This window comes from Eubalaena glacialis, chromosome 20 (genome assembly GCF_028564815.1).
Source record: "Eubalaena glacialis isolate mEubGla1 chromosome 20, mEubGla1.1.hap2.+ XY, whole genome shotgun sequence".
Taxonomy (NCBI): domain Eukaryota; kingdom Metazoa; phylum Chordata; class Mammalia; order Artiodactyla; family Balaenidae; genus Eubalaena; species Eubalaena glacialis.
The window spans coordinates 19797706-19824305 of record NC_083735.1 but is presented as its reverse complement, the minus strand read 5'-3'; the positions used below and the strand labels follow the sequence as shown (position 1 = coordinate 19824305).

Below are 26600 nucleotides of genomic sequence, written 5' to 3'. Positions count from 1 at the left end.
TTTAGTTATGTAATGAAAATATAAGATATTTGCTGTTTGCAAGAAGGTAGACTGATAGAGAAATAATTTTAATCTGGTATGACAGATCCTATAATCAGTGCTTGGAAGGAGCAACTTGATGCCTGGAGAAGTTGAACGGACTTTTCAGCTGGGTTTTGATACTGCAGAAAAAGGGTTTCTCCCCAGGTGGAGAATGAGTGAGCGAGAATATTCCAGTGGAAGGTGCAACAGGTACAAAAACATAAAATGAGAGAGTATTCTCAAACTGTGAAGGGCAGATTGATGAAAGGTTAGTTGGCTGGATAATGAATATCTTCCCATACCTTGCTAAGAAATTTCAATCACCAAGATACGTTATATGTGCTAGTTGAAACAAGACACATGAGTTCCAGGATTGGCTTTATTGTCAAGTATACAAATTCTGACCTGTCCCTTAATTCTGCATATCCTCTAAGTTCTGGAATCTCAAGAAGGTGACATAAGATTAGTGTCAATTGGAAGTAAAAGTTCTGAAATAAAAGGCAAAAGTTTCACTAGCAATAATAACAGTTTTAAAATATTTAAAAACATATGTATTCTTACACGGTTCATATTTGCTTTCCCTATGAGAAAAATATTTGTTTTCCACTTATTATGAAAGAGTATGATTTTACTCTGATTTGTTTTCAATCTATGATAGAGAGCAAATATTTCTTTTATTTTAATGTGTTATATCCAAGGAGAAACATACTATAGAAGAAAATTAATGATGGATGCAAGTTGATATTTTATATTTAGATAGAAGACCAAGTCTTCTATAATGTGCTGACTTTTTTTCAACATTTGTTTGCATTTATCTTTAAATTGACAGTCCTGATTCTCTTCCTAGGAGCAACAGTAAACCCAACATCATGTGCAATTGAGAATGGATTATAATGTAATGCAAATGTATGTGTTACCAGTTCAGTAGGATGCTCATTGCCTCTGGGTTTTGTATATAATTTACACAAACAGCAGCTTCTGTTTTATGTAGGATCATATCAATATCTTGACTTTTTTCGTGGTAAGAAGGTGATTGACAGGATAAAGAGAGAAACTGGAGTACACAGTAGTTGAGTGTATATTGCTGTGATATTAATCAATGCAAATGTGCAAAGTAATACATGAAGTAGAACAAGGGCGTGTGTGTGTGTGTGTGTGTTTGTGTGTGTGTGTGTAGGCATAGGCATTAACAATCTCAGAACAATAGAAAAAGTCTCAGGAACATTATAATTTATCTAGTGTATATTTACGTCTCTTTTATTCTCTTTTAATGTTGAGACTCTTTAATAAGGCATAGTCAAATGGTTACACCCATCAGTTTAATGACAGAAAAGCATCTGTTATTCCAGAGTCAGACATAGAATCTCTTAGAGATTTGTAGGACCTTTCATTAGTCATTCAGCCTTCCACCCAATGAAAGAAGACCTACACATTAACTCTGACAAATAATCTTCAAGCTTCTTCCTCTGTCTATAAATCAGTCCTTTATCTAAGAATGTTTATGTTACCAATGTGATTTTTTTCCCGAAATGATAAGTATTATGTAGGCTCTCTTTTAGCCAAAACTGTTTTCAGTGATACAGTAGAACTTAAGCTAAATAATTCTCAATACTCGAAGTCCTTAAGTTTAAAAGTATCTTTAAATAAAAGAGGAGGGTTGGCAAGTTTAAAGCCATTTTAGTTTAATTCATGTATCTTAATTACAGCCATCAAGTTTAAAGTGGGTTCACAGCTCATTCCTTGCTAAAGCCTAGAAAATTCACTTTTGCAGGAAACATTCTGAGTACAAACTCACACTTGGTTCCTGACCCTGCTACTTTCTAATAAAATATTTTATCTTGGAGTTGTACAAAACACCTGTATCTAGTAATCCCTTTGCTTTAAAATTCCTACTTCAAGATCATAACACAAGGGTTTACTAAGTTTTTCATTTCTTTATTTTCACATAAGAGCAAAGCTAACTTCCTCTCAGACATAATAGTTTATAGTATCTTTGGCATGGTCTTAGATCCTCTATAGCAAGGGTTGGCAAACTAGGACCAGCACGGGCAGAATCCAGCCTGTCTACTATTTTTATAAATAAAGTTTTATTGGAACACAGCCACACCTTTTCATTTGTGTATTGTCTATGATTACTTTGCACTACAATGGCAGAGTTGAGTAGCAACAATACACCATACAGCTTGCATAGCCCAAAATATTTACTTTCTGGCCCTTTAGAGAAAAAGTTTGCAAACTACTGCTATGTAGAATATGAATAATAGAAAACAAAAACCCACAACAACCTCATTACCCCAAGACAGTTGCTTTCAACTTTTTATTATCTTTCTTTCCCTGCATTTCTCTTATTATTTGTTTTTAAAGAGATGAGATTATATTGTTTATGTACATTTTCACTTGACATAAAATTTTATGCTAACACATTATGTTAAAATAGATTTAGCTATTTTGTTCCTTTGCTTCTCCCTCATCGTTTTCATCTAACCCTCTCATCATCCTACTTCATTCCTTCTATGTTCTTTTGGTTTGCAACTTTTAGTCACTAGCTTTGTGGCTTTGCACAAGTTATTTGGACCTCTCTGGTGGCTTCAGTTTCCTTATTTGTAAACCGAGGATAATAATGATAGTACAGTATCTACATCAAAGAGTAGTTCAAAGAGTAGTTGGTACTGGGTAACATAGTGAACAAAGTTCCTACCCTTTGGGGGCTAACATTTGTAGTGACAGGACAGAGACAATAAGTAAATAAAAAAGATACAGAATCTAAAATTTCTTTAAAAAACAATGTTAATAGAGAAAAACAAAGCAGGATAAAGAAGTACAGAGTTCAAGGGAGGCTTCTCTGATGTCATTGGAGCAAAAACCTGAAGGAAGTGAGGGAGTGAGTTACATGGACATTGGGGGGAAAGGGTATTCAAGCAGTGGGATAGCAATTGCAAAGATCCTGAGGCAGAGGGGTTCCTCTTGTTGGAAGAATACCAAGGACATGAGTCAGAGCAATCAAGGGCAGAGAAGTATAGGAAGTGGGTCAGGATATAAATCAGGTACAGCCTTGGGGTCATTTTGAGGTCTTTAGATTTTACTCAGAGTGAGATGGAAAGCTATAAGAGTGCTCTGAGGAGAAGAATGGCATTACCTGACTGACTTTAACGATATATTAGAAAGTCCATACTACCTAAGGCAATCTACAGATTCAATGCAATTCCTTTCAAAATACTAATGGCATTTTTTCACAGAACTAGAACAAATAATCCTAAAATTTGCATGGAACTGCAAAAGACCCTGATTAGCCAAAGCGACCCTGAGAAAGAACAACAAAGCTGGAGGTATCATGCTCCCTGATTTCAAACCATATTAAAATGCTATGGTAATATTATAAAAACAGTATGGTATGAGCACAGAAACGGACACATAGATCAATGGAACAGACTAGGGAGCCCAGAAATAAACCTGTGCACTTATGGTCAATTAATCTACAACAAAGGAGGCAAGAATATACAATGGGGAAAAGACTACCCCTTTAATAAATGGTGTTGGGAAAACTGGACAGCTACATGCAAAAAAATGAAACTGGACCACTTTCTCACATGATATACAAAAATAGATTCAAAATGGATTAAAGACCTGAAACTATAAAACTCCTAGAAGAAAACATAGGCAGTATGCTCTTTGACATAGGTCTTAGTGATAATTTTTTGGATCTGTCTCCTCAGGCAAGGGAAATAAAAGCAAACAAGTGGGACTACATCAAACTAAAAATCTTTTGCACATTGAAAAAAACCATCAACAAAATGAAAAGGTAGCCTACTGAATGGGAGAAGATATTTGCAAATCATATATCCAATAAGGGGTTAATATCATAATAAACAAAGAACTCATACAACTCAGTATCAAAAAGCAAACAACCTAATTAAAAAATGGGCAGAGGACTTGAAGAGGACTTCCTGTTTTCTAAGGAAGACAGATGATGGCCAACAGACACATGAAAAGATGCTCTACATTTCTAATCATCAAGAAACTGCAAATAAAATCCACAATAAGATACCACCTCACACCCATCAGAATGGCTATCATCAGGAACTTAATAAATAACAAGTGTTGGCGAGGATGTGGAGAAAACAGAACCCTTGTGCACTGTTGGTGGGAATCTAATTTGGCACAGCCACTATGGAAAACAGTATGGAAGTGCTTCAAAAAAATTAAAAATAGAACCAGCATATGATTCAGCAGTTTTACTTCTGGATATTTTATTTACCTGAAGAAAACAAAAACACTAATTCTGAAATATATATGCACCTCTGTGTTCATTGCAGCATTATTTACAATAAGCAAGATATGGAAGCAACCAAAGTGACCATCAATGGATGAATGGATAAAGAAGATATGGTGTGTGTGTGTGTATGTGTGTGTATATATATATATATATACACACACACATATATATGCACATATATATACGTATATATACACAATGGCATATTATTCAACCATTAAGTAAAAAGAAATCTTGCCATTTGCAACAACATGGATGGATCTGAAGAGTATCATGCTAAGTGAAATAAGTCAGAGAAAGACAAATACCTTATGATCTCATTTGTATGCGGAATCTAAAAAACAAATGAACAAAACAAAACAACAAATCAAAAACAGACTCATAGATACAGAGAACAGGGTGGTTGCCAGAGGGCAGGTGGGTGATGGGTTGGGCAAAACAGGTGAAGGAGATTAGGAGGTACAAGCTTACAGTTTTAAAATAGTCATGGGGATGTAATACACAACATAAGGAGTATGGTTGATAATATTGTAGTAACTTTGTATGGGAGAGATGGTTACTAGACTTATGGTGGCGATCATTTCCTAGTGTATTTAAATGTCCAGACACTATGTTGTATACCTGAAACTAACATAATATTGTATATTTCAATTAAGAAAAGCTAGAGAATATTTCTAAGACTGAGGGGTAGGAATTAATTTCATAAGCAAGAAACAATAACCAAAGCTCATAGAAGAATAATAATTTGACCATACTAAAATGAAAACCTTCTGCATAACTAAACAATTCAGAAGACAAGTAGAAGAATCTATATGCAACACTTTAATCAACTGATATCCAGAAAAAAGTGAAGCATTTTCTAAGTTAGTAAGAAAAGGCAAGTATGCTTATGGAAAAATGGACAAATAAATAAGCACTATACAAAAGATTAAACAAAAAAGAATTAACATATCGAAAGATACTCAGACTCACTATTGATACAGATCCCCACTCAACAATTTGATAAAATCAGTATTTCAGCAATACCAACGTAACGTTTCTTCAGCAACGTAAGAAAAATGGAAACTCTTAACACTACTTGTTTTACAGAATATGATCATACCTAGTAAATTTGAAAATACACATATCAGCCTCTCAAAGACTCTAGGTGTAGACCCTAGAAAAAAATATTGCATGTGTACATATAAAAAGACAGTCTTTGTAGGAGTATTTGAAATAGCAAACATTTGGAAACAAATGCCCATCAGTAAGATGAAGCAATAACATGTGGTACCCTCTTAGAAAATCTTACAATTTTGTAACAACATTGTTTGAATTTGTGTGAAGTTCAAAAGCAGTCAAATGAGCGGCATGTAGGTCACAGAGTTTACAACATAATAATGCAGCAATTTACAGAGGGACAGTAGTGAAAATAACACGTATGAAGATATATTAACAGGGATATATTACACTTGAGTGACCATAGTTAATATCCAATAAAATATAATTTACTTAATAACTTCTCCCTAAGTGCATATTTATGTCTATGTGTGCTAATAACACACACACATATATATTATGTACACATGTGTGTTCATGTATTCAGTTTTATCCTGAGAATATTGAATATATGGCTTTACTCTCATTAAAATTTTAAAGCATTTAATTTTTAAAACTTGTTTTCCCCAGAAATAAAAATAGTGTGATTTTCCCTGTTTTATAAAGGAATTTTGGAAGCTACTGAGCAGATGGTGTCATAAAAGAAATATTTGTTTCATTTATATTATCTATATAAAATCATTTTTAAGTGTCATTTATATTTTGAATATTTATAAAAAATGTTTTTGTGATAGTTAAAATAATCCAGAACTCTGTGAATTTTCAGTAGATCAAATACGTACATAAATGTATAGATTAGAATTTTACATGAATATAAAAGGGTGTTGCCAAAGAAAGATGAAAGGAGAACCCTAATTTAATTCCTTATTAAGGATCTACATCAGTCCTATCAGTCTGCTCCAGAGAACTAAGTTAAGCAGTCGAAATTCCCTGTGTATCAGCAGTTTGAGTGATACAAGCTTTTAATTTTTCGATCATTATTGGCAACCTCCTATGACTCTGGACTCGAGAGAGTTTATATCAGTAAATTGTCCAAAACACCTTAAGAATAATGAATCCTTAAAGTCCACAAACTAACATACTGCTACTGCAAAACATTCATTCTCTTACCTTGTCCTTTCAGGCCATGACGACATGATTGAAACACAAAGAACTTAGTAATTATCTAAATTTCAGAGGTTTTCAAACCTCTGTGTTATTGTGGATTCCCTCAAAGTTTAGTGGTATACATGTGTGTCGGGCAGGGGGATGGTATTGCATGGGGCTGGTAGTGGCTTTTTCTCTTGTATGCATGAGGCGTCCAGCCGAGGTTGGTTGGTTGGACCCATGCTGAATATATTCTAATTTTCTATGATTGCCAATAAATTGTCATTCTAATTGTAACTGGTGTATATCTTTATGTATAATGTGAAATACCATTATTGGTTTTGAGAGTTTATAATTCCTATGCACTATGAAAGTTCTGGAATTTAAGGGCATTTAGAATTAGACCTTTAAAATCTCGAAGTTTCAGATTATATAGTCTAAAAATTAAGGCATATTTAAATACACAAAGAGTGGTAATCTTATGTTAATATAAAGAGAATAAATTGCATTCACCTCTGTGTGCGTTTGTAATTTAATCATTCTGGGACAGAACACATTGTGTTCAGATCCAGAAAAATTAATAGATTTTATTTGCATCTATTTCTACTGTTTCCTTGACAACTACTATAGATGCTGCTATCACCATGGGGATGGTTCTTCTAAATGAAGCGGCAACATCCAAAGGCGATGTTGGAAAAAGACGGAGTAAGTCTCTGTGTTGGTATTTTTCTAAGTTTGTTTTAGTCTTAAGCTTCATTTAAATCAAATGGGAAATAGATAAAAAGTCCTCTGTAAATGAACTTCTAAAGAAATGTTCTGGTTTGAAGACAGTTGTGGTGTTTCTTACTTTTTTCTCATTCTTGGATGTGTGTGTGCAAATACTTAAAAATACATTTCTTCCAAAATGGGACTGGGTGATTTTCTGTGGAACTGGATATAAAGAAGAGCTCTTATTCACCCTTGGTTGGGGTGCTCTGATTCATCTCTGCTGAAGCTGTAGTCTCTGTAGTCATGTCCACCCTACAGGAAGAGGTGGAAAATTCTGCGGGCAGAGTCTTCAGAGGTTTTACTGGCTAATGATATGTTCCCTGTGCCACAGGAATCAGGTATGCATTCAAGGACTGACTCAGACAGAGAAGTTTTTGCTTAGGTCTTGTACCCTGAAATATTATACTTCCGATTACCTCCAAAACCTCCTTTTAGCAACATTTAGAAAGGGGGCATTTCGTGATACCATGTTTTCCAGTGTCTTTGCCTTTTCCAATGATACTCCAAGATTTACAACTCTGCCAAGTTCCAGCACTATGTCTTAACAAGGTGACTACGTTTTATCCTTTGACAGAACTGTTCCTCTCAGGGGGTTGTAGAAAAAGAATACATGTTTATAAAGTAACATATTTTTGGCAGGAAAAGGGAAAACACATGGGAAAAATCTTCTGCCCTGAGGAGCATAGGTTAGGAAAGGACAGACAGCCTTAAATTCAGTATTTCGTGCCACAGATCTTTCTATAATTAATATAAAGTCCCTATGTGAGTTTATGATTATGCTTCCAGAAACCTATAATTAAGATTTTTCTCAATATGCTTTGCATTTCTGAACCCTTTTTAAAACCCAGAATGTATGTGTGAGGAACACAGGCATCTGGAAAAGACTCATAATTTATTAAGAAGTTTAAAATAAAAATCCAGACTTTTTTTTTTACGGGAATTTTAGTTATGGTGACATGTATGTAAGTCAGTCATAGTGATTTCTAAATATAATTCTTAGGTATCTTAAGTGTTGAAATGTTTTGGACGTAACAGACACTTTAGCCTACCCTCTGTTTTCCCATGATGCCATCTATACACTGTTAGAAAGAAACTACACAAGCGCCGAACACATTACTTTCTTTAGTTAATCATTGTTCAGAACATCATTTTATGATCTATGTTTTGAATAATGAATGTGACGTTCTTGGGACTGACAAGTAATATTTATAAGGACAAATTCTTATGTGTTTATATATTTATCATGTATCCTTCATATTAAAATAGTAAGAAATATGTAGTAATTTTTTAATCGCAGGTCTATAATTATATATATATAAATAATCACTCCAGCCCCCACCCACTGCCAGTTTATTTATTCGTGTGTGTGTGAGTGTGAGTGTGTGTGTGTGCGTGAGTGTGTGTGTGTGAGTGTGAGAGTGCCAGGGGGAGAGACAGACAGAAGGGGTGGGGAATGGGAAAAATATTTTTAAATTATCCCTTTTGATTCCAGTGTGACTTTTATTTTTGATATAATACAAGTACTGTGATTATGATTGCCCAGGTCAGAATGCGGCTGTGTCGTCATAGCATTTTCTTCTCACAAGTATGTTATCTCGTACGGGCTGCAGTGGTTTTTTGGGTCATTACTGACTCCTGTCGCGGGTCCTCTCCCCCACGTGCGAGTACTTGAGCAGCATTATTTTGTTCCACTGCATAGAATCAAGTAATATACTCTGTCTTACTTGATCACATTTTGAGGCTTATTTCCCATCGAACACAATCAGATGAGGCTACCAAAAGCGGCAAAGGGAGTGAAAAAGTGTTTTACTCAGCTTCTGGAGAAGAAGACAGAGGAAAGGAAGAAGTATTTGGTAATGCCAAATGTAGGAAGGTATAAAGTAAAGCATCATGTCATTAATTCTGGGTTTACTAAGATTATTGTAAGCACAGTTGCTATGTCTAGTGGCTTAGTGTCTGTCATACTTGGACATTCCACAATTTAAGGAAAAAAAGGTGTTTTTCATTTTTGTGGTATTCAGCAACTGTTTTTGCTTTGCTTTCTGCCAATATTCATTTGAAGTTCACCTTCATGAGTGTCATCTGAAATGAAATGCCACAGAGGCTGCAGCTCAACGCTATTAAGCACTTAGGACTTTTCGCAATTTGTTCTCAAAACTGAGAGAATGGTATTCCTACAGAGTTGAAAGAAAACTGACAGATTTCTAGACCATGTTTTAACAATGCCATACCTCATCTACTCCCTGATTTCCAGGATTGTAATTAAACCTGGTCTAATTTATATGCTAGATTAATTTAAAAATCGTATTTCATCACTATAGCAGCATATAGAACCGTTTAATCTTCCTTGTTTCCTTCTTAGTGTGTTTAATCTCTTTTGTCTTCCCCTTTCTTTTATAATTAATTATATTAGATATTTCAGTGTTTTTAAAGAATTCCCTGAAACTAACCAAAGGATACAAGTATCGCGCAAATGTTTTATTCTTAAGAAACGGTTAGCTATTTCTTATTAAGAGAACTAATTTCTACTTATTTACAGAACAGATTTAAATAAATTTCTATTTCTCTAAATATACCTATGTTTTCTTTTATTCTAAACATACCTGCATTTAATTGGCTCAGATTTTTAAGCATTTATGTTTTGTTTATTTTACTAATAGCAATGTATCTTATTTAATTAAAATCCAATATATGTATTTGCATACATTTTTATTATATATATTATATATATTTGATTAGTCATCTACTTTAGAGTAAAATCTTCCTAACCATAACAGAAAGGAAAAGAAATTTCCCTGTTGTCAATTTGCCTTGGACAAAGTGATACTGAAAACCTAGACCACAGCCTAAGCACATTCTGCTGTAACATACACCGTGTGTTCCTTTGTAAAACAAACAAACAAACAGTAATACCGTGACACTATTACCAGCAATTTAGGGGGATTTTCTCCTGCTTTGACTGTCACAGAGTTCATATTTTCTCACTCCCCAAGCTTTTGTTTCTAGCCTTCAGTGCGCTGGGACGAACTGTTATTTATAAGTAACAGGCTTTTACTGAGGCAATAATCTAGCCAATAACCTAAAATTACATTTCTTTGTAAATATTCCATGGCATCTGAAAATAAAATTATATTGCACATTCTAATAATGCAAATGTCTCTGCTAATATAGCCAGTACTTCACAATGCAGGGGCTGATAATCTTGTTTGCGGTTTATCACATATTTTGTTGTGTTTTGTTTTGATCCCTCTGGGGGCCTTTTAGTACTTGTAGGAATTCTGTAAGAGAAGAAAACCACCAGAAGACTTAGATCAGTCACTTTTGTTGTTTTCATACCCCAAATAGTACATTTTCATTGAGAAGAATGTGGAAAATAATGATTATCTGGTTTGTTGTACCTGTATGTGCCATGAACTGTTACATGTAAGTATACTGTAATTAACTGAATGCATTTAAAAAATATAAACATTTGGGTTGTGTGTGTCTAGACCAATGGAGTTTTCTGTCTCTTTCTAGTCATTTGTCTAGTGGGATTAGGCCTGGTGGTCTTCTTCTTCAGTTTTCTACTTTCAATATTTCGTTCCAAGTACCACGGCTACCCTTACAGGTAATATCATTATACTAATGTGACTGTTTTCATTTTTAACTAATAGAATAAATAGAATTTCAATGGTTAATATATATTTAAGGATTAATATAAAGTAGCTAACTTATTTGCCAAGTGACTTTAAACTCTGTTAAGCAAGTTTTTGAGCACCTGCCATGTGTTCCGCATAGACTATATGGAGGAGATATAAGGCATGGTTCCTGCTCCCTAGCATAGTATAGTTTTATTTTAGAGATACATGTTATATGCATATTACATATGTATATAAACATATAACAAAATGTTTTAAATTTTGTGGAATTTATCAGAATTTCTTCTTGTCTTGGTTTGCCTGTCCATCATGATTTTTACTTCATTTGCAAAATTTTTTTCTCATAAAATCTACTGTTCAATGTCCAATAAACTGCATCATCTTTTGAATTCTGCAAAGTTTTAGCTTTTTTTCAAATAAGAAAAGCAAACTTGAAAGGCAAAATTAAATGATAAAATAATGTCTGGTCACTGGAAGTTGTATAATGAGTATCTCCTAAGATTTTTACCAACATATTTTCATAATTGGGGATGGAAAGATGTTGAAAATTCATTCCAAAATGATGTTATTATAACCAAACTATACTTTTCACTGAAGCAAAATACAACGGATGTGCCAGATTAGAGTCGTCCAGGTCATGAATTAGGCAGATTCATTTCTTGACCACATTCCTCCCTCAGCTTCTCTCAAAGGAATCAATATTCCACTTTCTCTTTCTCTAGGGAGTCCTTCTAATAACCCATCCTTCTCTCTAATTAATAAGTAAAGGTTCTGTATTTCCTTTCTCAGAGATTTTGAAAACTCTTTTCTGTTGAGATAGTAGAACTAATGATATATTGGTAGAAAATAAAATCTCATACCTTACATCCCTTTAGCATGTGAACTGAGCAATTATATTGAGAATGTTTCTACATAGGTGATGGCAGCAATGTATAGCTTTTTCTGGGGCACAGAACTATTCCCATGACACAGATCTGATTATGGGCTTACAATGAAGAATAAGACGCTTCAACCCCACCTCTCTGTTTTCTCATATAGACAGAGGCACATTTCCAATCTCTTCTTCTCACACCCATTAAAAATAAATGTACTAAAGGAGTGGAAGAAATGTGAGTATCAGATCTGAGCTGTGAGGCCATCTACCTTTAATCCTGCCTGCAGCATAAGTGAATTTTTAAAAAACATTAGTTCTGAGGGCAAGAAGAGTAATAAGAAAGGCAATTAAAGCCTCCAGTTTCTTGATTTTATTCTTGACATTGGCTGGCTATCTGATTTTGGTTTTGAAAATGTGAAATCAGACTAATCAAATCCCAGATTAAGTACGTCCAAGAAAGATGCAGTTTATGTTCTTCTTTTTCCCCTACCCTAAGACTGAGAATCACGGTTCTGTATGACTGGAGTCTCAGTTTGACTTGCATGTTTTCTGTTGATGGAATCTGTAGAAGAGTATTTCTATTTCTCTTAAGTTTTTATTCAGGGTGCCAAAAACCAGTTAAATTAATTCATTTCAACCTACAGCATTTACAGTGTCCATGAAAGGTGTCTATTTTAATAAAAGGTAAACTACTATAGTAAGGGATGTTGTGCGATTCTTAAAACCTATTTAGTTGACGGTCAGAAAATAGGGGAAGGTAAAGAGCAAATTCCAGCTTTCCTTATACATCAGAGCATCAAAATCTAACAAGAATATCATCCCCTATCTAGATTTTTCTAGTCATTATATCTCTATGTTAGAACAAGTAGAGAAAAGTTGTTTTTCTCGTTCCATAGAATAATGTTACATTTGACAGCACTATTTTGTTATGATATGAAGAGTTTAAGTTTGTACTTTTTTCCCAAGAAGTAATTGTCATTTAGTAGTATAAATCTCTAATCCTCTGATTCTTTACCAGGAGTGGACATGTAAATCACCTGGGAAGCTTTTCAAAATACCTATTCCAGGCCTCACCCTAGATATTCATAGTAAGCATTTCTGAACCAGAGTATACGCTTATTTCTTTATGAGTGTGGCATCAACCATTCTTACTGGGCCACAGTCACACTCCCTTGTCGAGGGCCCACCAGGCTAAACAAGGACTGGGCTTGCCGTTAGCTGGCCTCACGGGGCTGGAAGTGGAGATGTAAGAAGTCAGATGGAAATCACGCCCAAGAGTGGTTGGTGAATATGAAATTTGACATAGTTTAGATGAAAACCCCTAAAAGGAGCTGCCAAGAAACAGAATCAGAACAGAGCTCAGCAAAAAAGCCTGGGAAACCCAGTGCACTGAAAGACTGTGACATGTCATTAGAGAGACGTGAAGGCAGGATCCTGGCTTTGGCCTCCACTCTTTCAAGCTCCACTGTTTGCTGCACTGTTGCAGGACTTAGCCATCCAGCTCTTCCACTGCCCAGTTTAAATCATTCTTTTAGTTTATTCATCTCTTTTCATATCACTTCAAAGCTTTCTAATATTTCTCTTCAGCCTCTTAAGAACTTTTGTTTGTATCTGCTTTTCTGCATTCTGTCTTTTCCATGGATATAGTGATGCATCATCGTTCATCATGCTTCCATAAATCCTTCTAGCCCTCCTAGCTCATACCTCTCCAATCATTCATCATCAAATTCTCTTGCCTTGTCAGGTTGATAGAATAGGTTATATGTGTTCCCTTCATTACATTTACAGCATCCCTCTGAGCTAACAAAATATGGTAGAGGGGAGCATTATGAGCAAAAAATACCAACTTTGCATCTGAAAAGCTTTATTCTCTTATTAGTCTAACACGTGGATATATGCCAGAGTTACTTTAGTAATGGTAGGTTACTATTGCTTTGGGGTTTGTTTTTAATCCACTGCATCATTTTCTTTCAGAATAAGGTTTTTTCTCAGAAATTTTATCAGTTCTCTTACGAATGATTATGATAATAAATAGATGATTAACATCAAGAGCAAGTGTTGCCAAAAGGACTGGAGAGAGTATATATACCAGAGATTTGGATAAATCCTGAGCTAAGTTCTAAAAACCTGGCAGTATAGTGAAAAAAATTTCTGTCCAACTAGTTCACTAGAGAGAAAGCAAAGGTGATAGCAAAAGCCAGAGTGAGAGAGGGAATAAATGAAAGAAAGGACAAGAGAAATAATTCTGGGAATAGTTGAAAGATGACATGTTAATAAAAAAGGAAAAGAGACTAGAGATTTCCCACTGAATTATCCTATGGGAGAGGTTTGGTCAGTTATGAACATAGTACCACATTCTGAAGGAACACTTTGCATTCCCAGAAGCACGTGTCTGTGGCACCAGCATTATAGTATTTGATAAATAAAAAACAAACCAAATATTGCTCCTATCGGATAAAAGTAGTTTGTAGGGAATGAGAAAATGAGATACTGGACACCATCATTATAGCAAGAGGAAAGGTATTCCATATTCCAGAGGTATGTCCTGGCCTGGGTACTTCTGAAAAGACATTGTGGATGTCCATCTTCAATGAGAGCTAGTGCCTAGTATAATGAATCATAAACCCTGGTGACCAAGAGCTAAATCAATCCAATCCTTTGTGCCAGACATACATTGAAGTAGGCTTGCAAAAAAAAAAAAAAAAAGACGACTTTCTCAACCAAGACCATTGCCTTGACTATGAGATGAGCTGCCAGGACAAATAAACAGTTTTCTTCAAAAAGAATGGAAAAACCTCCCACTTCTACCTACTTTAGATAATACCAGTACTTTGGATAAGACGAGAGATGTCCTTTACTGAAAATGCATATTTGAACATAACACCATCTACTAACTGAAAAACACCTTTAGCCAGGGGCTTTGGCTCCAATGCCAAAGGACTCTCTTGGGTGTAATGTCCCAGCCTTTGGTAGGCTTTGATATCTGTGTTTTAGGTTTGTGAATTATAACTTTTGTACCAAGAAATGCCTCTGATGCACAGAACTATGTCCAGATTTATTTTAAAACTAATTTTTTATTTCCTCACAATTTTGAATTGTCTGATATACAACCTTTAATTTCTTCTATGTGGAATGATCTTTTTGCTTTTCATTTTTATTTTAATTTTAAACCTCACAAAACCTTAAACATTAATGCGCTTCCTATTTTCTGAGTACTTCACACTGCTATTTTTTTTGTTTTTGGTCTATGTACTTGCTGAAAGGGATAAAAGTCTGTTACATGTTTACTCTATTTCCTTAAATCTTCCCCACATTTTAGTCTTAAGGGTTTTTCCCCACAGTATCAACATGTTTCATGCCATCACTAAATTCTCCCAGATCATCTTTAAGTTTCAATAAGCAAACTTCCCTCATTTAAATCCCTGATCTACCTGTTACTAGCTCAGTGACTTTGGGAAAGTTAAGTAACTTTTCTAAACCTTGGTTTTCTCATTTGTAAATGGGAAATGTTTACATACTTTGACATTTGTAAAGATTACATGATGTAAATCACTTAGCACATTGCCTGGTACTTAGCAAAGGACACATAGTATTAATTACTCAATAACTCTTTGATGCTAATTATTCTTATTAGTTCTGATATAAAGATTTTACACATTTATATTTAATTTTTCCTAAGCAGGATTTTTTTACGCTAAAGATTAAGCAACTGTTGTTTTGGGGTTATTTTTTTTCACTTTCTTTTTGATGTATAGTTGATGTACAATATCATATAAGTTACAGGTGTACAATATAGTGATTTACAATTATTTTTTGTCTTTTTGTTGTTGTTGTTGTTGTTGTTGTTAGGGAGTTTGGGATTGGCAACTGTTGTTTTTTATTTGCATGGTTCAGTTGGGTGAAGAACAGATTTTCCCTGAACCTTTTGATGAACTTAATTGGGCTCTCGAATCCCTTGAAATTATCAGTGAAATATCAAAGATTATTAAGAATTTGATGTAATTACCATCTGAGCCATAGTTCAGAAAAAGAAGGAATTTTATTCTAGTGATAGTACTGAATTCATCTTGTGTACTAAATAAAGATTAACTTTAGGGCTTATTCCATTTTCTAAGAAGAGTAAAGTGCTAGTGGTCATACATGAGAGTCTTCCATTATGGGTAATTACTTTCCCACTGTTTTCCACTGACACACTTTGATTCAAAGTTTTCTTCAAAAAATTTCTATAAAACTATTTGACATATCAAGTCTCTGTTTTAGTAGGAAAACAGCATGAAACATTCTCTACTAATTCTATCACTTTGCTTCCTGTTTACGAATCTTTGGTTGTCTTTGAGAGGTAGTATGGTATAATGGAAAAATAATGTTTAGAATCACAAGATCTGAGTTCAAATTCAGTATATAATTTTGTATGTTAGTTAAGAACTCTGGCTCTGCAGTCACACGGATCCAAGTTTGAATCTTCCGTTCTCTTCACTAACTTTGGGACTTGGAGTTACTTAACTTTTGAGTCTCATTTTTCTTCACCTCTAAAAGTAGTGTTTTTATGGGGTTGGATAACAGCTTTGTTAAGCTTGTTTCTTCGTCTGTAAACTTGGCATAATAATTAATACCTATCTGAGAATTTTGAGGGGATAAATTATATAATCAATTTGTAGTGCCTGAAAGGTAGTGGGTTCTCAGAAGTAATTACTTAACCTACCTCTTGCCTGTACTAGCCATTTCAGCACTTGGTTATTCAGTAGCACCTTACCACGTTACATTTTTCATTAAGTATTCATATATAACTTTTGTGTGTTGCAGTTCTTTTCATTCTAGAGTATCATAAGGTATTTTAGAGAAGGTCCTTGGAAATGCCTTTTTTATATCTCCAAAGTGTTGTGCACATAGTAGGTGCTCATCATATACTTGTTAATTGAATATGTTTATTCAAAAACATTTTTTATTTATTCCTTATCTAACTGCAACAGGAACCATTAAGATAGAAACATAGTGGAGAGAAGAGTACTGGTTTGCCACATTGCACAACTCCAGAAGGTGGAATTCACATCACATGATACCCCATGGAGTTGTTGGGTTGTTCCACACACCTAGAGGGGTGTGTGGAGTGTGTAAACATTATTCCAGAAACCTGGGCTCTAAAGATACTTATTGCAACCTCAAAATGATCCTGAGCTGGCTGGCATCAAAAGTAAATATAAAAATATGTATTAATTAAGCTTACAGTGGACATAGAAACTATTCCATTGTCTTAACAAGATACTTGTAATTCATGATGGCTTTGGTTACTTTGAGAGATGATGAATAACCAAAAAAAGGATTGACATTCAGTAAGGGAAAGTACAGAATAAAAGCTAGACATGAAAGATACTCCTAATGAATTTTGAGAAAAGTATGCTAGTGAACAAGCACAGCAAGGCAAAAAATCCCAGGACGTACACTATGTAACAATATCACTTTCCTTTCTACATCTTACTTAGATGTAGATCTTTCATCTGTAGGGAAAATATAAAACACAATCTTGAGCCATACCAAAAGAAAACACAGAAATGGTGTGGTGATCAATCCACAATATGTATCATTGATAAGAATTTCACTGGGATTGCCTTTCTGATGCTGAGTTCCAGCTTTGAAGAATGACGTAAAGGACCAAAGACTTAGAGGTGGTTCAGAGAAGAGCTGGAGTGCTATAGCAGCACCGCGGTGTGTGTCCTATCTTATCTACATAAAGAATACAGTGCTAAATCTTTGTAATACTATTGTACAAATGGAAATCGAATCTTAAGGACTATTTTCTCCATATTGTTGTATTTCACTGTGGTGTATTGGAAAGTGATCTGGACTTTGAGTGAGAAGATGTGATTTGGACCATGGCACTTTAAAACTGTAACCTCAGGCAAGTCTTTTCATCTTCTCTGAGCCTCAGTTTTCCTCATCTTTCGGATAACAACCATAATATTTATCTCATAAGTAAGACAAGTTGTGGCCAACTATTGTTTTACAAATGCAAGATAACTTAGAACTATGCGAGCTCGTATCCCAGCCTTACGCTGTTGTACTTAGCTGCTACAGGGACAAGCCCTCAGAAAAAAATTTCCAGCAATAGACTTTGACCCATGGAATTAACCACTGACAAACACAGTATGTTTTTTTAAACAATAATATTCATATGCATGCATATGCCCACCACTTCAAACAAAATATAATTCTATTTGGTTACTTCTGTTTTATTACTTGAGGGAGGAAAGCAGAACAACTGACAGAAATATGTTTAATTCTGCTGAGGAAAAATATAGTCAAATGCCTTTTCCCACTAACAAACAATATAAGCCTTAATATCCAGAATAATAAAATACAAGTCTTCTAAACACGTACTGATTTTTTAATCAACATTTGGTAATTCAGAAATAGATGCTGGGAACCTGTGTATAAATCCAAAGTGATTTTTATAGAAAACTCAGAGCCCAGGCTTTTTGATTTTGCACTGCAGTCCCTCAAACCTCAGAACACATGGTCTGAGCAGAGACACACACAGCAAAGGAAGCTCTACAGGGTTATTTCCACTGTGCAAACACAACTTTCTTACGCCGGCAGAAACTCCACCCTTCAGCAACCCCCGAAAGGAGGGAAAGAGTAGGAAGCTCCTGTGATCTAGAAGTTCTGTTGTTCACCTGTCCCCCAACCTTACCCCACATACTAGCTTTATTGGTCTTTTCCCCCCAGACCTAGCATCCACGTCTCTGACCACACCTGGTTATAGTGACAATAATGTTATCCAGACTCTTCCGAAGTGCCCCGCTCTGTAGGCTGTAGAGAAGAGGCCTCAACAGTCGTTAAACTTGACCGCTCTCACCCTGCGTAACCGTAGGTATATCAATAGAAAGGTTTCCATTCCCAAAGATCCCTTTCCCAACTCCTAATAAAGTCCTGAATTTCTTTAGGGCTTTATTTCAGATCATGTACTTCAGACCTGAAGACTTTTCTGGATTGGGTAATTTTCTGTTACAAAGAAGGGAGCCCCAGGGCTTTTGGCTGAAGAGGCCTGGCTGACAGCCATAACTACTTCTCCCTCGCATCCCCTTAGAACACTTGTGAATATAAAGGTTAGAAAATCCTGAGAACAGTGACTCATTAAGTTCTACTAGCTACAAGGCCAGGGGAACAGGAGTGAGTTCACTAGTGGCCTATCCTTGTTCTGAGTAAAGAACCAAGGCTTTTCCTCCCTTCTGCACTTCTTTGGCTCCAAGATGAAATCGGAGCAGCTGCCCCTTATCCACAGAAGTGATTTCTGTGCGACCGAGTGCCATTACATAACCATGAGGTTTCTGACTTCTTTCCCAGTTTGAGAATAGGAAGTGAGAACATAAGACAAGAAAATTCTGTCCAGCTGAAGATCTTGGTAGAGAATTTAACCTGCTCCCAATTGGACAGAATTCATTCATTCAAGAGCGCCGCATACATTCTGGTTTTTTAAAACACTGGGGAACAGATAAATTAATTAAGAGAAGTCAAAACAAAGTGCAAACCACTATTTGGTGCCTGTTCAGATATTTCACAGGAAGAGAAAAGGAACAAACATTACATATTACATGAAATATGGGTCTCCAGCAGCCACCCAATGACCAAATCCAGATGTCTCTTCTCATTCTGCAACCCGTGTAACCTTTCTAGGACTTTAGTTAACTAGCTCCTCTTGGACATAATATGCCCTGGACTTTGTAACATGGCACGCTTGGACCTTCCTTTTTCCTTTTAGATTACTTCTCAGTCCCCAATATACAGGTTAAATCCTGATCTTTCTCCTGAGATCTAGAAACAGACCTTAATACCACATTAACCCCTCACCCTCAACCCCAAAGCCAAGCTCAAACTCTCTGCTCCAAACCTGTGTCTCCTGCCCTGCCCATTTTCCCTACGACACTGTTATTCTCATAATCATACAAGATAGAAACCTTGGAGTCAGTTTGGCCTCCATCACTTTCTATTCCCACTGCTGCCGTCTTAAATTATATACCTAGTATCTTTTTCAGAATATCACCCAGCCTCTTAATTTATCTCTGTGTTTAGTCGTTATCATCGATAAGCCATCACTTACTTGAGAGTAATGCAGAATTTTTTTAAGATATGCACAGATTATGCTGCTGCTTCATCAAAATCCATTGATGGCTAACCAGAAAGAAGGAAAAGTTAATACAGGTTCCTTCTAGAAAATATCAAGAAACTGAATAAAATAAAATGTTTTATAATCCCGACACTCAAGTTGGGATGTCAGCAGTTTGACTTGTATATATTTTGAACCGAGGGAAGGGTTATATTAAAGTTTGCTTCCATCTGTTTCATCCTACAGCACAGCGTTCACTGTACCCTGTGGTTTAGAGCAGGGTTAGCAACTACTGCCTTTGGGCCAAGTCTAGCCCACTGCCAATTTTTGTGTGCCATATAAACTAAGAAAGGTTCAAATCACTGGAAAAAAGGGAATATTGTGACGTGGCAATTATATAAAATTCAAACTTCAGTGTCCATGAATAGAGTTTTATTGGCACACAGCCAGATTCATTTGTTTATGCCTTGTCTTTGGCTGCTTTTGCCCTAGAGCAGCTTAATTTAGTAATTCCGAGAGAGACCTATGGCCCGCATAGCTTAAAATATTGACTTCCAGGCCTTTCACAGTGTGCGGACTCCTGGTTTAGCCGTGAGGCACACACGGAATCTGTTCTCATAATTTGTCTTTCCTCTATCAGCTCCTTTCGCTTAGGCTGTTATCCCTTCATTTCACTTGTTCCCAGTTTTTTCCTTCGTTTGCTTGTTTAAATTGTTCTTTGCCATCTTATCAAGTGTGGCACTGTTATATTTTATTGTATCCAGGTCTCTCTCCTCTAGAGAAGAAACATAACGGCCATGACTTTCAATCATTGCTTTTCTTGCAACACCCTTCTATTCATAATATTCTTCTACACAGTAGATGATCAGTAAGTCTTGTTGAATACTGATTGAAGCTGACTTCTGGGGGCCCTGAATTTGAGGAAATAGTTACTACTTTAAATAATCTTTCTCTAGAAAAACTTGATTTCAAATAATAAGCTTGTTTATGAACTTTTGGAATATCACTCCCCAGCAAGTCAGGGACTGCATTTTTATCTAAATCCTGAATATCTGCTATTGTGAGGGAGCATTAGCAGAGAGCCAGACTTAAAGGGAGAAGTGCTTTGACTTTGTATATACAAGGCCCCTCGGCATCCCTGATGTACTTTAAGCAATAATAAAGTTACACACTAGAAGGGAATATTTGCATCCCTTTAGGCTAGGAGAAGGGGAGCTTCTGGGGCATATTTGCTGGTCCTGGCCTCTACCTGTTCTTGCTGGGTACAGGTCAATACCCTTGCCAAGTAGCATCCATCTTATACCGCTACCTGAGTTAGGGTTGACCATGCATGTATTCACTTGAGAATAAGCCAGCCACGGTAGTCAGTGTTATGCATGTATAGACTACCATGAATTGTCATGAGATTCATTCATGATAGCGGGTGGACAGAAGTTGATTGTGGCACCCAAGGCAGCTTCTCCCTCTGAGGAAACAGACTGAAACACTGAAAAATACATTCCAAATAAGAGGAATATATTCAGTGTTTAGCATTCAACAGTTTTTAAGTATGATACAAAAGCATTGTATGTGTTTTATAATAAGCCTTATTAGGAAAGTTAATATCCAAACAGTATTAGAAGCATGAATCTATGAGAACCGTTAGATGATACATCAACATTAGACAGGTAAATGTGAGAAGAGCAAAAAGTATGTCAGACCCTGATACATAGAAATGAGGGAACTCATTTCTTGAGCGATGAAATCAGTATAAAACATTCATACTGGAACACAACTTGGACATTTATATAATAAAAAAATAAAATCAAACATGAACTATTGAATGATTACCTGGAGAATAATAGTTCATACTTTTCTAAGAAACATCTTAACAAAATATTTGACACCTTTGTGCCTCAGGTATTTCCGGTGTCTTGAACAAATGCTTATAACTCTTTATGAAAAAGCTTTTAAATATAAATTAGATAGTACTCTGCTAGATTAAACTTTTATTTTAGTACAATTAATAGAATGATCAGTTCAAGATTAAATATGTATTTCTCATTTCATAATAATATATAAAAAAAGATTATTTTAACAGTTTTCTAAAAACATTTCAGTTTGGAAAAAACCCTGGTGTAAACAAATACCTTGGTAACTAAGGATTCTTAGTCTATTTCAATATTAAGAAAATACAAAGATCCTTTTACTCTGTGAATGTAGCAACATATAAAAAGTTGTAGAACCTTTTTAACCTTTCCAGCACCAGAAAGTTAGCAAGTATAAAATGACCATAAAGGTCATATTACTATTCTTGCTTTTATGATGGTAATACTTTTAGCAGTGCTAAAAGGTGATCTTTAGTATTCCGTCGCTGGAAATGTGCGGACTATTTTTCACACAAAAGAAACTATAAATTCTCAGGTTTCTTTTAAGTTATAAGTTTTTCAACTTTAATTACAGTTTTAAATATTTTATGATCAGGTTTTCTTTTTTCATTAACCCTTATTCTTCAGTCAGCTTTATCTTCAGGGCAGTCTTTTCATTGAGGACAGAGAAAGCCGAAGTGTTCATCTACACATGACATATATACCCGCTTTGCCATCAGTGTTGTTAAGGATTATGTGGATTGAATAGCATCTGTATCTTAATGTTCTGAGGAATTTTACTTCTGACTCTTCATGGCATTGGTTACCCTGGCAGTACTTAAGTCATAACTTGTTATCTCAAAAAATAGAAGCAATGTCTTGTTGCATCTAGATATCAGCACAATGATTTCTGTCTTGTAATTTAGTAATTCCTCAGAAACAGATACAGAGTAATAAAAAGTTTAGTTTCTATTGCATAATTACTTTATTATATAATGTAAACCAATATAGATAACATATACTTAAGGTATATGTTTAAATATTTTATATAATGTTTTATAATACATATATTTACTTTTAGCATATAGTATCACCAGGATTATAAAATATTAGCATATAGTATCACCAGGATTATAAAATATTAGCACTGGAAAGAACTTTAGAAATCATCCAAAACAACCGTTCTTTTCACTAATGAGGAAACCGAGGTTCAGAAAGACGAAGTAACATATGCCTAGGATATTATAATTTAAATGTTCAAGTATTAAACTTACTAGTTTGAACAGTTTCCCAACTACACAGTTTTTCAACTATAGTAACCATTAATATTTTTTTTTAATATTTAGTTAAGAATTGGTTCATCTCTGGTTGTCCTAAAGTTATGTTGTCAAGACTTTAGAAAAAAAAGTTGCTACCTGTTAGCAGAAAGGTACAAATAACCAACAAAAGCTTACAGAATGTTATTTAAATTGACTCACGATTTTACAAACTTAAATAAATTTCTTTTCATAGGTTAAAGTTTTGCTTATGGAAGTTAAGAAGGGAAAAATAGTTACTTTTTACTTGTATTTCTATATGTACATATAGAAATACATATTTGTGTTGTTTCATCAGAATCTGATGATATTTTTATTATGATTTATAATACATTCTTTTTTGGCTGTTCAATGAAATTATAAAATCCTTAAAAGTCTTTAGTTATTTTAAGAAATGCATTATAGATTAAATAACCAGAAAAAAATATTTTGTTTAGGACGTTGAAATGGCCCACTCCAAATATGTGTTTCAATCCATTCCCTTTTCTTCCCCTACATTGTCAGTTTAAATGCCAATTTAACTAATGGTCTAGCTAACAATGAGAATGGCTCACAGAAGTTACCCATTGGGAGATTAGGATTGACATGTACACACTGCTATATTTAAAATAGATAACCAATAAGGACCTACTGTATAGCACAGGGAACTCTGCTCAATATTCTGTAATAACCTAAATGGGAAAAGAATTTGAAAAAGAAGAGATAGATGTATATGTATAATTGAACCACCTTGCTGTACACCTGAAACTAACACAACATTGTTAATCAACTATTAAAAAAAAAAGAAGTTACTTAAACTTAAACACCACAAGTTCAAGTTCTTATCAACAACTGCTTCCACCCCTGACCTATTCTTACCACAAGCCTGATCCCATTACAGGAACTAGTTCAGAGAAATTGCCCTGATATAAAAATTAGAATGAGATGAAATAATGTAACTATGACATTTTTATTTTATATTTACATGTACTAATTTAGAATGGAATAAAAAGCACATGGTGTTTTCTTTATTTTCAGCACAGAATTTTCTTTCTTTTTCAGCTTTTTAATTAAATGAAGCCGAGTGGGATTTGCATAAAGTGAATGTTTACCATGAAGACAAAGTGTTCCTGACATACTAGTTCAAATACTTGAGTTCATTTCCTTGCTGATTGTGATAATCCAGCTGTTTCTTGTACAATTTTTTAAAACGTGAGTTTTCCTAGTGAACTTAATTCATAGACATGGATGGTTAAATTTAATATGGAAAAAACAAAGGCATCATTGAAGTGTTTTTCAAGCATATTATATTCACTGTATGCAATAGGTTGAAATAAATGACAGTGCAGTTATGAATTCATGCTTTTAAACTGTCCACTCACTAGTAAAGAAAACCACAATGTTAGTAAAAGAAAACTATGAAATGTATCTTAATTCTTGGGATTGTACAGAGATAGGTGTATGCATGAAAATATGTCATGTACTGAAAAATAATACTTTCTGCAGTTTCAGTATAAAGGACATGTATGGTTACAAATAGCGTTTTGTTCTTATTCATCATAACCAGATAAAGGAGATAGGACAGGGAGCTGGATGAACAGTACTCAGATGCCTACGCTGGGACATGGAGGTCCTTACCAGAATATAAATGTAAAGCCAACATGACTAAATCAACATGCCTCAAGGCATCAGGCAATGAAAGCAACACACCACAACTAGGAATTAATTCTTCTCCAACTTTAGAAGTGTCACCCAAGAATCCAGACTTACAACCACAAAACTAACCCACTATGGACATTTTCCCCTTGTGTTATATGGAAGAAGCTTGCCATCAAAACCTTATTCCCAGACCCAGATATAGGTTAGTTATCCTAATATGAAGGACTCAATGATGCTTTCTTGAAAATCAAATATAGGAGTGTAACCATTATTATGTTTGTATATTGTATTTTAGTTTATAAAGCACTTTCCCATGTGTTATGGTATTTTTTTCTTCACATCAACCCTGTAAATTAGACAGGAATTTAGACAGGAAATGTAAATTTTATCTGACTTATTTAAGTACTGGAAGCTGAAAGCCGCAAAGAAAAAATAGAGCTTGTAACTGGGCTTTCAAACTCTCAAACCTGAATTTCTGTTTTCTGTGGTGCTTCCTAAAGAAGGATTTAGAAACACAGTTATTTAGTCAGCTCAATAAACTTTTTTTTAGGCTTTGTTATCTAATTTTCATTAAGATCTTAGTAATAGACCATGGAGAACTTTGTTAGTTGAGACTTCCACCTGTGTAGTCTCAAACCAGGACCCAGGTGTATATCCAGTGACCCTACCTGTTTTGTATCTATGAAATTCAGTAAAGAATGAGAACTATAAAAGCCTACAAGGGTATATGAAGTTAAATCCCAGGGCAGTATGTGTGCTAGCAGGAAGAAAGCTATCTTTTCAAAACACAATTATATTCAGCAAAAATTACGAAATAAATTCTGAACTATGTTAACGCTATTACATATTCCCAAAATCTATTATTAAAAATCACATTCATTCCCCTAGTTCCTGTTCACAGATTGATAAATTCAGTATTGGAATGGCATTTATGGAAAAGCCATTAAGTGATTATAATAATTTGTTTAATATCTACACCTAGGTAGCATTTGACCTATAAATCTTAATCCATCTAGTACTTTTCTGTTTTCTAAAGTTTATTCAGTACAAACATCAAAATTGGAGCTTGAGGCCAAGTTTTACATCAAGTAAATGTTTATTAATTACAGTTGCTTATGTTTGTCCCCTTAAAGCTCAAAATTCTTATTAACAACACACATCTAATCTCTCTGTATAAAGCCTAATAACGTTTAATCATGACCACAGTCAGAGAGTTCTCAGACATTGTGACTGAGGTAAGGAAAACTTCCCTATCTCAGATTAGTAAAAAAATTCTAGCCTACATTCTGTAATCTTCTCCAAATATTAAAAATATGCCAACTATGAAAACAATTTTTTTTTCAGAATTTCAGTTTAAAAAGATGTGGCTTCTCTATAGACAATTGTTGCATTAGGGAAAGGGAAAAATCTGCCTTAAAATAAGTTGTTACTGGAAAGTGCTACAAAGAGTGGCTCAAATGTAGTTTGCTTTCAGAATGTAGCATGTGGAAAATCACATACAAAATATATTATCTTTACCTTTCCCAAATATTTTAAATTGAAAAATTAATTTGTATGCGCTATGTTATATCCTCCAATGTCACTTCAGCTAGATTCACTGTATGCCAAGACTCCCTTAAAAATGTATTATATGTTTAATGATCTCCAGTTAGAATAAGAGGAATTAACTTTCCTACTCAGTTGGAGAGAAAAATCTTAATATAAAATTCCATCCAAAGGAGTAAAATTCCATTTAAATCTTAATATAAAAATTTCATCTATAATAACACCTGATGAATAAAGTGTTCCATTTTCCTTAGCACACTCTTCCTTGCATTAGAAGATATTCACAAGAGTAAGCCCAATAGTGTTGTGTGTTTACTCTGATTTTTTTTTTTTTTTTTTTTTTTAGTACATGAAGTAATATCCTTGTCAGTTACAATTCAGCAAGCATGGTAATT

The 26600-nt window shown here is 34.7% G+C and overlaps 1 protein-coding gene across 3 annotated transcripts in view; it reads left to right on the top strand.

The window, feature by feature from the left end:
• TUSC3 (tumor suppressor candidate 3) overlaps nt 1–25174 on the top strand; it is a 184893-nt gene extending 159719 nt beyond the window's left edge. The window contains exons 8-10 of one of the 3 annotated variants that reach the window (XM_061177632.1): nt 7109–7183; nt 10763–10853; nt 24064–25170. In XM_061177632.1, the coding sequence (XP_061033615.1) occupies nt 7109–7183; nt 10763–10853; nt 24064–24079 (182 nt within the window). In that variant the 3' untranslated portion in view covers nt 24080–25170. Of the gene's footprint in view, nt 1–7108; nt 7184–10762; nt 10854–24063 lie in introns of those variants that run through there. The other 2 variants (XM_061177633.1, XM_061177634.1) reach the window with 2 other exon arrangements.
• The last annotated feature ends 1426 nt before the right edge of the window (nt 25175–26600 follow it).